Source organism: Pongo pygmaeus, chromosome 15, assembly GCF_028885625.2.
Source record: "Pongo pygmaeus isolate AG05252 chromosome 15, NHGRI_mPonPyg2-v2.0_pri, whole genome shotgun sequence".
NCBI lineage: Eukaryota > Metazoa > Chordata > Mammalia > Primates > Hominidae > Pongo > Pongo pygmaeus.
The window spans coordinates 35,012,910-35,025,191 of NC_072388.2; the positions used below are offsets into that span (position 1 = coordinate 35,012,910).

The following is a 12,282-nucleotide window of genomic DNA, read 5'->3' on the forward strand; positions in this document are numbered from 1 at the left end:
ACTGAGAACACCTAAAGCTACTTGCACCTCATTTCCATCCACTTGGGGAGTGTCTGACTGGCCTGAAATTTATTTAAGGAAGTATTTGAACCCCTGGCTTTCTGCTCTCTGCCCTCTCCCATACCCCCTCCCCGTTACATATCCCCACTAGGGAGTCTGTGCAAACTGCCAATGAAAGATACCCCTTTTTACCACAGAATTTTGTCACATATCCTGGAATTTTATAGATAATAGGTACTTGTAGTTTTTCCCCAGTGGTTTCTAGAAAGGAGAGTTGTTCTTAATGAAACTTTAAGAACATTCCCATTACCGGATGATTGGTAAGACTAATGATGGAGGAAGAGAGAATCAGAAAATTAAATGGTCATAAATTAAATCATACTATGCTCTAATTCTATTGAGATTCTTCTTTTCAAAATATAAACAGCTCTGTCTAAGTTCTCTCTTTTAACCCAAAGGTACATTTTTCATTCAGCTCAGGGCACACCTTAGGGGAGGATGTAGCCCTCAATCATGAAACTAACACATTTCCACATTTCTTCTGATAAACTGAAGTGGGTCTGGCACCACCCTCAGACAGTCTACAGAATTTACCTTGGAAGAAAATAAATATGTTTGACTTAATGCTGTCTGTAGTGAATGACCACAGGGACAGGTCTAAATGGTTTATTAAATAAGAAAAATTGAACATTTGAAAAATTGTTCTCTTTTAAAATATTTCTAACCCACACATGTAATTTATATCATGGCAAAATTCAACACAAAAGGTCTATTGTTTTTTGCAAAATAACCTGCAAACATCCTTAATTAGAATGCAAACTGAAAGCACCATTTAATACTGTTGACAGCCATTAGCTTTAGACAGCTGTTTCCACTATTATTTTATTTATGGAAACACATGAAAAGAAATAAATATGGAACCAGAAGACAAAATTATTCACGACATGTAATATTTTAATGATTTTTATTTGCATGTCAACATCACAAATAATATACTCTAAACATCCCCAACTTGGAATGGTAATGAAAGAAACTGTTTTTGCAATGAGAGTTTATTCCCACGGATATTCGAAAAAGATGTCAGCATTTAAGTTAATCAGTATCTGTTTCTAGTGGGCTTTGAGAAGTGATGGCCTCTTTCTGGGGAGAAAGTATAATTCTTTATCCTGACACCCCATTCCATCTACTACAAGATGTAAATGAATGCCTCCACTAAGTGAATTGCATGGTCAGTCAATATCCAAAGCACTCTTTCCTCTATTGTAGTCACTTATTCACCATTCAATAGGAACAGCTAGCTCCTAAAAATAAATCTGAAAGAACATAACATAGGGCATCATTTTCAAACTGGTAATGACCTGTTCTTCCAGGGCTGTGTCTCATAATTCGGTGTTTCTATGGATTACAGACTGAGGATACGAAAGGGAGGACCTGGTTAGGGGTCTGAACATGGCAGAGAGAGAATCCGGATAATCCGGTTATGTTATCTGGACATTTCAGACACTTCATTTATTTAAATTTTAGTAACCACTTTTAAAGAGATAATTTATGTGTGACAAAATACAAGGTAAGACTGGGTGCAGTGGCTAACGCCCGTAATCCCAGCATTTTGGGAGGGTGAGGTGGGTGGATCATGAGGTTAGGAGTTCGAGACCAGCCTGATCAACATGGTGAAACTCTGTCTCTACTAAAAATATAAAAATTAGCCAGGCGTGTTGGTGCGCACCTGTAATCCCAGCTACTCAGGAGGCTGAGGCAGGAGAATCGCTTGAACCCAGGAGGCGGAGGTTGCAGTGAGCCAAGATAGTGCCACTACACTCCAGCCTGGGCAACAGAGTGAGACTCCGTCTCAAAAAACAAAAAACAAACAAACAAAAAAAGACAAACCAAAAAAACCCCAAAAAAACAAGGTAAAATGTAGAGTGAAAGCATTACATGATACGGTCAAAAGAGCTCCGGTCTCTGCTTCTTTCCCCACCCCTGCCATATGGCTTCAGGTGAATTACTTCAGTAACTCATCTCTGGGCCATAACTTCCTGTCAGGTTTCCTTATCTGAAAATGGCAGTTATTGTGACAAGAATCAGGCAAAATCATGGAGTCTATAAAAATGATTTTAATAGCATAAAGTGGCACAGAAAGTCAGGATATTTTTCTGTGATAACTTAAAAAATGTATGTACCATAGATCACTAATCTGAAGAGTTAAAAAGTCAAGAACTTCAAGGTTGGATAGCTGACCTGAGTTACCGGGGCTTACTGTTATTTTTTTTTGAGATGATCTCGCTCTGTCGCCCAGGCTGGAGTGCAGTGGTGCAATCTCTGCTCACTGCAAGCTCTGCCTCCAGGGTTCACATCAGTCTCTTGCCTTAGCCTCCCAAGTAGCTGGGACTACTGGCGCCCGCCACCATGCCTGGCTAATTTTTTTTTTTTTTTTGTATTTTTAGTAGAGACGGGGCTTCATTGTGTTAGTCAGGATGGTCTCAATCTCCTGACCTCGTGATCCACCCACTTCAGCCTCCCAAAGTGCTGGGATTACAGGCGTGAGCCACTGCGCCCGGCGGCTTACTGTTTTAAGTTCCTATTTTACCTCTGCAAACATAGCCTTAGAATTAAGTAAATGTGAAAATGTAAACTAGGTGATCTATTTTATGAGGTTCTGCTACATTTTTCAGTGATTTACTTCCTATTATAAAGTTAATGCATACAAAATGTAAAAGCTCTCAACAGCTTAGAATGGTATTAATATAAAGAATAAATACTTTCCCTCCACCACTGCTCACTTTCTCCCACTTAATCACTCTGTCTCTGCCTCTGTCTCTGTCTCTCTCTTTCTCTCACACACAATTCCCCATTTCCACTCCCCAGAGAAAAACATTATGAACAGTTTCTTGTAAAACCAAGTACTTTGAAGATGAAAAACACTGTAAGACATTTATAGATTTTTTTTAAATTAAAGAAAAATCTAGAATTATCCCATGCCAGTCAGAGTTCGTGAAATCTCAGATTTCCTTGGAACAACAGAATGACCAATTGCTGGGTAAGGGAATTGAAACAATAATCCTGTAAACAAACTGTCCAAAGTGAATGGCCAGAGACAGCCTACAGCAAAGACGGAATAAGGCCTTCAAGGAACACCACCTCCTCATCAGGGTTTATAACAACTTGATGACGTTCTTCAACATGTTTTAATGATTATCATACCTTCCCCTTCACAAAGGATTGATTTATTATGGTTTAAATTTAAAGAATACTGGATTCCTAGTTTTGAATCAGGCTTAGATTACAGAACACATAAAATCAATGACTTTGTTCTAGGCCAGGAAAAAAAAAAAACAAAACAAAACACCCACCAGTGTTCATTTAAGTACACAAGGAATAGTTCGGGGGAAAAAATTCCTCCTGCAATTCTGCATACTAACGACCTCCACTACTCCTTCCCTCATCACATCATCGGGACCATCTCACTTCACACTTTTATGCCACCTTAACATTCACAAATTACTTTGCATATTATTTGTTTTAATCTTCAAAACAATCTTGTCAGATAGAAAAACATTGTTTTTCAATTTATAGATTAAAAAAACTGAAGCTCTGAGCAGTGAAGTGATGGGCTCAAGGTCATTCCACCAGTAAGGGACAAGACTTCACTTCTCATTGAGGTAGACTGATGACTTCTAAACATCTATCTCCAGCTCAGCTTTTTCCTCACAAGCCACAGGATCCACATCCAACCAACGGACTTAACGTCGGCACTTTGCAGTCCCAAATGCAGTTAGAGTTTCCAGGAAGAGCCCATAATATTCCTCCATAAGCCCATTCCTCTTTCAGTTGTTTTCTTTCCCAGTGAATGGTGCCACAATTGCTTCAGTTGCTCAAGCCAAAAACCTAGGCATCCTTCCGAACCCCCTACTTTTCTCAACATGCACATACGGTCCATCACCACATCCTGCAGATTCTGCCTTTGGAATACTTCTCAAATCAGCCCACTTCTCCCTGTCTTCCCCATGGACGCTATAGTCCAAGACCCCACCACTTTGTATTGCAATCATTTCCAGGTATACATTCTGCCTTTCCCCTCCCATCCCCACCCCATCCAGAGTCATCACTGCAGCCAGAGTCATCAGGCTGTTCCTCTGCTTAAAATCATTTGTCAGCTTCCAAATGATGAAGATAAGAATCTTGGATGAAGATAAGAATCCTTAGTGTGGCCTACAAGGGCCAGTATGATCTGATCCCCTTGTGTCTCTCTAGCCACATTCTTGCCTTCACCTTTTTGCTTTCACCACTTGGGCTATTTTTCATTTTATCCAAGGTACCCAGCTCTCTCTCTTAGAGCCTTTGCGCTAGATGTTCCATGTGTCTGGAATGTTTTTCCCCATTTGCTGTCCCTTGCTAATTTCTAACTCATTCTTCAGCTCAAATGTCACTTCCTCAGGGAAGCCTTCCCTGACCATCAGGTTTATACTGGGGGAATTTCTCCTTTACCGCTCCTAAATGTGAGTTTGTTTGTTTACTTGTTTTTGTCTGTTACCTCCATTGCCTTGAAAGTGCTGGGACAGCTTCTCATTATTGCATCTCCTGGTGCTTGGCACAGGGCTTGGCACATGTTAGACACTCAATAAATATGGGTTCAATGATGACTGAAAGCCAGGAGTCACACTCAGACCTGTTGACCCCACATTTTATGCACAGCATTCCTCCCAGCACCCAACCTAAGGAGCCCCAGTGCCTAGATCATTAAATCGGGGTCCTGATTAATAAATGAATCACTTATTTACTAGTACAATCTAGTATATATTTACTAGTATAATCTGGGCATGGGAAGTGCTATCTAATAGAGAATTCATTTGGCAAAGGAATCAGTGCTTTTAGCTTGGAGGCTAAAGCTGAAATTCTGAGCCACATGGCACATTTTAGCACTGTCAAAGGAAGTTTGTGATTTAAAATTGTTAATAGTCAAATATATAGAAAGCAATGCATTAACATTCTTCAGTGGTGCAACACTACTGTACAGAGAAGATTACAGTGGAATTTATTCAACTTTCACTTTTTAAAATAATGAAAGCCAGGCATGGTTGCTCATGCACATAATCCCAGCACTTAGGAAGGCTGAGGTGGGAGGATCACTGAAGCACAGGAGTTCAAGACTAGCCTGGGCAACAAAGGGAGATCCCAATTTCTACAGAAAAAACAAAAAATTAGCTGAGTGTGGTGGCGCATGTCTGTAGTCCCAGCTACTCAGGAGTCTGAGGTGGGAGGATCATTTGAGCCCAAGAGGTGGAGGCTCCAATGAAACACTGTTTCAAAAAAACTAACTAAATAAATGAAAATAAAATAAAATAATGACAAATCATATTTCAGTAAACTCCCTACTGTAGGATACTTTGGATGGGAGTGAGGAAATGAGGTATTCTAGTCACAGGTTCTCAGCTTGGTAAAACTTATAACAACATAAAAAATTAATTATAAAACTATGATGAGCAAAATGTATCTTTTATTTAAAGATTTAGAAGATAGTTTTCAGGGTCCTAATTAATAAATGAATCACTTATTTACTAGTATAATCTAGATGTGAGAAGTGCTATCTAATAGATAATTTGTTTGGAAGAGTGCTGGTTGACATTTCACTGAATATCATTAGAAAAAATTGGGCAGACACATGTCAACATTTTTTTTTTAAAACAAGATCTTGCCCTGTCACGCAGGCTGGAGTGTAGTGCCATGGTCATGGTTCACTGCAGTCTTGCCCTTCCAGGCTCAAGCAATCTTTCCACCTCAGCCTTGCAGGCATCTGGGACCACAGGCACTCACCACAGCACCTGGCTAATTTTTAAAATTTTGTAGAGACAGGGTCTCACTATGTTGCCCAGGCTGGTCTTGAACTCTTAGCCTCAACCAATCCTCTTGCCTCAGCCTGCAGAGTAGTTGGGACTACAGATGTGCACAATCACACCTGGCTAACGTTATTTTTTTTTTTTTTGTAGTGATGAGGTCTCACTATGTTCCCCAGGCCTGTCTCAACTCTTAGCCTCAAGCAATCCTCCTGACTCAGCCTCCCGAAGTGCTGGGATTACAGGCTTGAGCCACTGTGCCAGCTCAGGTTTTTTTTTTTAAACAATTCAGAACATTTAATAACTTAAGTGTATTGATTAATTGTAGAATAAAGTTTGTGCTTGTGGATTTTCTTTTTTAGCATATGACCATACATACATCTGATTAATCTTTTTTTTTGTTTTTTTGAGATGGAGGCTCGCTCTGTTGCCCAGGCTGGAGTGCAGTGGCGCCATCTCGGCTCACTGCAGCCTCCACCTCCCAAGTTCATGCAATTCTCCTGCCTCAGCCTCCCGAGTAGCTGGGATTACAGGCATGTGCCATGATGCCTAGCTAATTTTTGTATTTTTGTAGAGTGGTTGTCTTACAGTCTGAAAAACAAAGTTGGTTTCATGGGTGTGTGACAGTGCTGTCGTGCGGGGCCTGCATTTAGAAGAGATGAGCCCCATGATTGATTTAATGCTCTACTGTCACTGTCTTGAAATTCTTAATAATTTCTGAACAAAGGGCTCTGCATTTTCATTCTGTTCTGGGCCTTACAAATTATTTAGCAGGTTCCTCTAAAAAAAATCTCAGTGTATTGAGAGCTCCTTCGTGTCATCCAGAACCAAAGTGTTTATTGCACTCATTTTCTATATCTTGACAAGAGAAGAGCTCTGAGGGTCCCTGGAGTCAGAATTGTCAGTCACTAGGGGGGTCTATATACACTGTGGCCAATCAAGGATTTCAGACCAAAAAAACATAAGCTTCTACTCAATAAATGAGATTTCCAAATACAGTGAAACCTGGTTAACAACTTTGGTTAGTGAAGTGAAGCAATGCCAACAGGTGGTTAATGTGGAACACAGGGTGTAGATTCAGCTGTTATTTGAGAAAAGTCCTGGCCTTTACTAGAATATAGGGGACGGCTGGGCAAAGACAGGTACAACTAACTTTACTGAAGAGTCTGGTTAACCATACTAGAAATAGTTTTATGATTTTTAAAAAAAGTCCTTCAATACTTTTCTACTAAGAAAAATGAAGAACTGAACCTCTAAAGGAAACTGCCTGCTCGTGAAAAATGTTACCCCAACTGGTACATCCAGGACTGCAGCTTTAATTGCAAGCAAGCAATCTGATGGTAGGGAAAAATTCTGTGATACTATGTCTTAAAAGCACATCCTGTGCTACTTTTATATTGTAGACACTGAAAAAGGCTGTTCCCATCTGTAAATTACCATTAAAAAAGTTGTTATTATTATGATGATTATTATTTAGAAATAAGGTCTTACTTGTCTGGGGGTGGTGGCTCACGCCTGTAATCCTGGCACTTTGGGAGGCCGAGGCGGGTGGGTCGCCTGAGGTCAGGAGTTTGAGACCAGCCTGGCCATCGTGGTGCCAAAATGCAAAAAAAATTAGCTGGGTGTGGTGGCGGGCACCTGTAATCTCAGCCACTCGGGAGGCTGGTGCAGGAGAATTGCTTGAACCCCGGAGGCGGAGGTTGCAGTGAACTGAGATTGCGCCATTGTACTCCAGCCTGGGTGACAAGAGTGAAACTCTGTCTCCAAGAAAAAAAAAAGAAAAGAAAAAAAAAAAGGAAACGGGGAAAAAAAAAGAAAGAAACAGGGTCTTACTCTGTTGCCAGGCTGGAGTGCAGTGGCGCAATCACAGCTCACTGCAGTGTTGAACTCCTGGGCTCAAGCGCTCCTCCCACCTCAGCCTCCCGAGTAGCTTCACTATAAGTGCACACCATCACGCATGGTTAATTTTTAAATTTTTTGTAGAGAGAGGTCCCATTGTGTTGCCCAGGCTGGTTTCAAAACTCCTGGCGTCAAGCAATCCTCCTGCCTTCGCCTCTCAAAGTGCTGGGGTTACAGGCATGACCCACTGTACCCAGCCTATAAACTATCATTTCAAAATAATAATATTGAAGACGATGATAATAATTATCATCATTGTTATTTTGCCTCAAAAGCAAATGATTCTAGAAGAATTGATTGACTAACTACCCTAATTAACCTAGATTAAAAATTAATATCCAGGTGAAATTTAAATTTTAGGCCAACAATTTTTCCTTGTGAGTTCAAAAGTTTTTTAAAATACAAAGCTTTCAACTTTCTTGAGAAAGTTATGCTCCTGAGATAAAAATTAAGTAATAATATAGTTTCTAGAAATTCCTTTTAGTAATAAAGGGAAAGCACTCAGGTGTAACAATGGCTTCTTCAAGAAGATAAATTTTGGTGTCAGACTTGGGTTCAGTCCTCAACTTTACTGTTTACTATGTGCGCCTGGGCAATTTCCTTGATCTTTCTAAGACTCCACTTCTGGATTTGAAACAGGGATAACAGCACTCAATGCAGATGTAAGGATCAAATCAGATAGTAGATGTAGGTGTCCAGCACAGTGACCAGGACAGGATAAACATTCTACAAATGGAGCTATCATCACTGATAGGATTTTTCCTCCAGGATTTTAATTTATTAAATAGTTACCTTATTGACAGGAATCATGTTTTTGACATTGTAGTAGAAGCCAAAATAAACCATGTTGAAAACTCCATGTCGTCCCAAAGTTGCAGTTAATCCTTTGTTGAGGCCTTGGAGTCCCCAGCCTTCCTTCTTAATGATTTGTCTTGCATAACCCACAGTGGATGGTTGCTGCAGAAGAGAGAAGCAAAGCCAGAATGATCATCTTTGGGACTGTGGAATACAGTAAATTACAGTATTAATTTCCCTTCAAGCCAGAATTATTAGGGACCTTTTCCCCCCCAGATATGAATAATCATGCCTAGATCTGTGTTTTTTAAAATCAGCAAACCCAAGAAGCAAACAAAATTGCATGCATAAAAACAGGCTTTATAGAAAAGAATGTTGGCAAAGAACAAACCATTTTGATAGGATTAGTGAAACTGATGTTATATAATAACTAGCATCACTTTCGACATGTAAGTAACTACATCCAATTCTGGATTATTCACACTAATGAAGGAGATTAACCATATAGATATTTTGGTAATCCATAACTGTACATTATCCAAAAGGAATTTATATTTGGCTCCTGAATCCAGTGTATTTACCTTTCTAATTATGTTTTTCTAAAGCTAATGTTACAGTCTTGATTCAATTGCCTCAGTGGTTGAAGCTGGCACTATGTTATAAATTGGCCATAAATAAATAGCTGTTGATTGTACACGTCCTCAAGCAGATATGCAATCAGTGTGTGTATCACTGCTGTGATAAATTATACATAAATGGTGTTGGGAGTACTCGGTTACCACCTTGAAATTACTCCTTTCCAGTCCCCTGATTGATTACCCAAGGCTGAAATGTCCTGACTGCTAGAATCTAGTCTGGCTGAAGAGCTCACTGCTGTTTACCCTGAGATTTACAATTCATTACAATACAATTACAATTCACATGGGTTTAAAAAAAAATGTATGAGTGGTTGTTTCTTTTTTGAAGGTACTGTACAAAATATATCTCTCTCATATTTTCACTGAATAGTTAACAGGGGAAACTGTTCAGTGTTGTTTTTTTTTTCCACCCATGAGGCACACAACGACATGACATTTGTTTGGTATTTCACTAAAGCAGGTTGTTAGTGTGGTTGTGGCAGTCTGGCACACTTTCAGACTAAAAGTATTTTCTTATCATGTGCAATTAAGGCTACATCAGCAGAATAGAATAGAACAAATCTCATCAAGGCTTTTCTTCCAATCTGCATTTATAATAGCTATGTAATTAATGTGAAACATTTAAATGAGGTTGTTTATATAGTAAATCCTATAGTTTTTGCTGATAAATGTTTTGAAGACTCTAGCTACAATTCTACACTCAACTTCATCCATTAATTTAAGGGAACTAATTACAATCAATTACAATAAGCTTAAGAAAACCCTTCTTTGTAATATGAAAAAACCATGTTAGAATACATCTTAAAACAGTAAGACATATCATACAGGAAAACCAAACAATTTTCTGAAGGTTAAAGTTCACTTTCTGTTTGACAACATGAGATTTTTTTTGTGTTTCAGCACATTGACTTTCACCCCCAAATCATTATTTTTTGGTTTTCAAAAGAGATAGGAGAAGTTGAGCATAAACTCATTTTTGTTGGAAAGACCCTGGAAGTGCTGAGTAAACTGCCCAAGAACTGCTATCTTGCTTCAAGGAAGGCAGTCTAGGGGTGGGGGAAGGAGAGGGCAGTTTTCCTGGGGGTGGGAAGAACAGGACAGAGGTGAGGCTGCCTGACTAACACAGGTTCTCCCTGCACCCAACCTAAACCTTTTCTCCATCCTCACTCCTCTGAGGTCTTGAAGGCATGAGGGAGGAGGAGCTCCGAGGCCATCTAAGTTTTAGAGCAGCAGAGAAACCAACGGCCCGAAAATAAAGTGCAAATAACAATGGCTTTCCCTAAAAAAATGAGTATAAAGATGTTTCTATTGTTTAAAAATCTTAGTTTGCTAAGTCATTAGAATCAGGATGACTAAACTAAGGATTAATTTGGATAGCATCTTTCTCATCATCTTGAAAAGAGAAGATTTCTCCTAGATCTTGGTGAGAGCTGACAAATATTCAGGTGGCATTTGCTAATTGTCTGTTTTCTGATTTTCACTGGCTTGGATGCTGTGTGTGTATCAGAAAATGTAATGCATCATTTTAAACTCAAGTGCTTTGTTGAGTTCGAACTCTAGTTGTCAGTAACTAATTGGAGAGTAGCATAGTAATTGGAAATAGGAGCTCAGAGCTAGACAGTTACAAGTTTGAGTCTCAGCAATACCACTTGCTACTTTGGCAAGTATTTTATCCTCTCCGATTAATTCTCACTTTATTAATTTCTAAATAAGGACAATGATAGAATCTTCCTGAGGTCGGTGGCTTCTGCAGTGGCTCAAACCTGTAATCTCAGCATTTTGGGAGGCGGAGGCAGAAGGAGCGCTTGAGCCCAGGAGTTCAAGACCAGCCTAAGCAACATAGTAAGACCCCAGTCTCCACAAAAAATTAAAAAATTAGCCAGGCGCTGTGGCAAGCCTGTGATCCCAGTTACTCAGGAGGCTGACTCAGGAGGCTGACGCAGGAGGATCACTTGAGGCCTGGAAGGTGAGGCTGCAGTGAACTGTTATCCTGTCACTGCATAGTGACAGGCTCCAGCCTGGATGACAGAGTGAAAGCAAGACCCTATCTCGAAAAAAAAAAGAAAAAAAAATCTTCCTCACAGGATTGTTGAGATTGTTGAAAGAAGTCAATGAACTTAGTCCACTGTAAGCAACTTAGTCCATTCTAAACATTCACTATACATTTAGGTGTTAACGATAATGGCAATTATGCTGACAATCATAAAAACAGTTATAACAATAAAATGACGGGTGATTTCTTTGTTAGTTGAAGGCAGTGGCAACCAAAAGGTGGAATCTGATTTGAGGGAGAGAAAGCTTCTTTTTTTCTTCATTCCTTCTGGCTGTCCTTTCCTTTTCCCAGAGTCCCAGACCTTTGTGATAAAGTCCACCAGAAATACATGCAGAATGCAAGATAACAGGTCTGCTTCCTCTGAGACCCAACCAAATTCAATACTTGGGGTAGAGATCTTGTTCCAGGTATAGTGCCTCACCCAGGAGCTTTCCTCTCTGGAGCAGTAAATCCTATAAATTGGCCTCTTCCTTATCCCTCAAAGTGAGTACCCTGGCTAAGATCTCTGCATATGGCAAGTCTGTGGGCTGTAGAAGTAAGGCCATATGGGAAGAAAGGCTGGCAATGGAAAAGCACATGAATTGGGCTTCCCCCTCTATATGGCTTTCCAGCCTAGAGAACACATTTGTATACGTGATCAGGTAGCTGGAACACAGGGAGTGCTCAACACCTTTAGCCATTATCATACATGGTCAGTACTTTATGGTGTCATTTAATCCTCTCAGTAATTGTGTGAGATACATCTCACACATATCATGACCCCTATTTTGCACACAAGGAAACTAAGACTTAGAAGTTAAGTTACTCACCCAAGATTACAGAGTAAGTGGTAACAACAGAGTTCCAACCGAGGTTCCTTGGACTCCAAATCTGTACTTTTACACTCTTGATGGTTCTGCCATCCTAACATATCTGATTGCTTCTCTCAGCAACCTTGTAAGGTGGGCAGCTGGTATATCTCATTTTTCAGGTGAGGAAACCAAAGATTGTTAAGCTACATGCCTAAGATAAAATGCTGCTGATAAATGGGTTAAGCAGAATTCTGCATCTAATCCAATGCTTTTCT

The 12,282-nt window shown here is 39.8% G+C and overlaps 1 protein-coding gene across 1 annotated transcript in view; it reads right to left on the minus strand.

The window, feature by feature from the left end:
* The window catches only part of SLC25A21 (solute carrier family 25 member 21), a 510,379-nt gene that overhangs the window by 24,940 nt on the left and 473,157 nt on the right, over window positions 1-12,282 (minus strand). Inside the window, exon 7 of the mRNA XM_054448733.2 lies at window positions 8,523-8,687. Within this exon, the coding sequence (XP_054304708.1) occupies window positions 8,523-8,687 (165 nt within the window). The remainder of the gene's footprint in view (window positions 1-8,522; window positions 8,688-12,282) is intronic.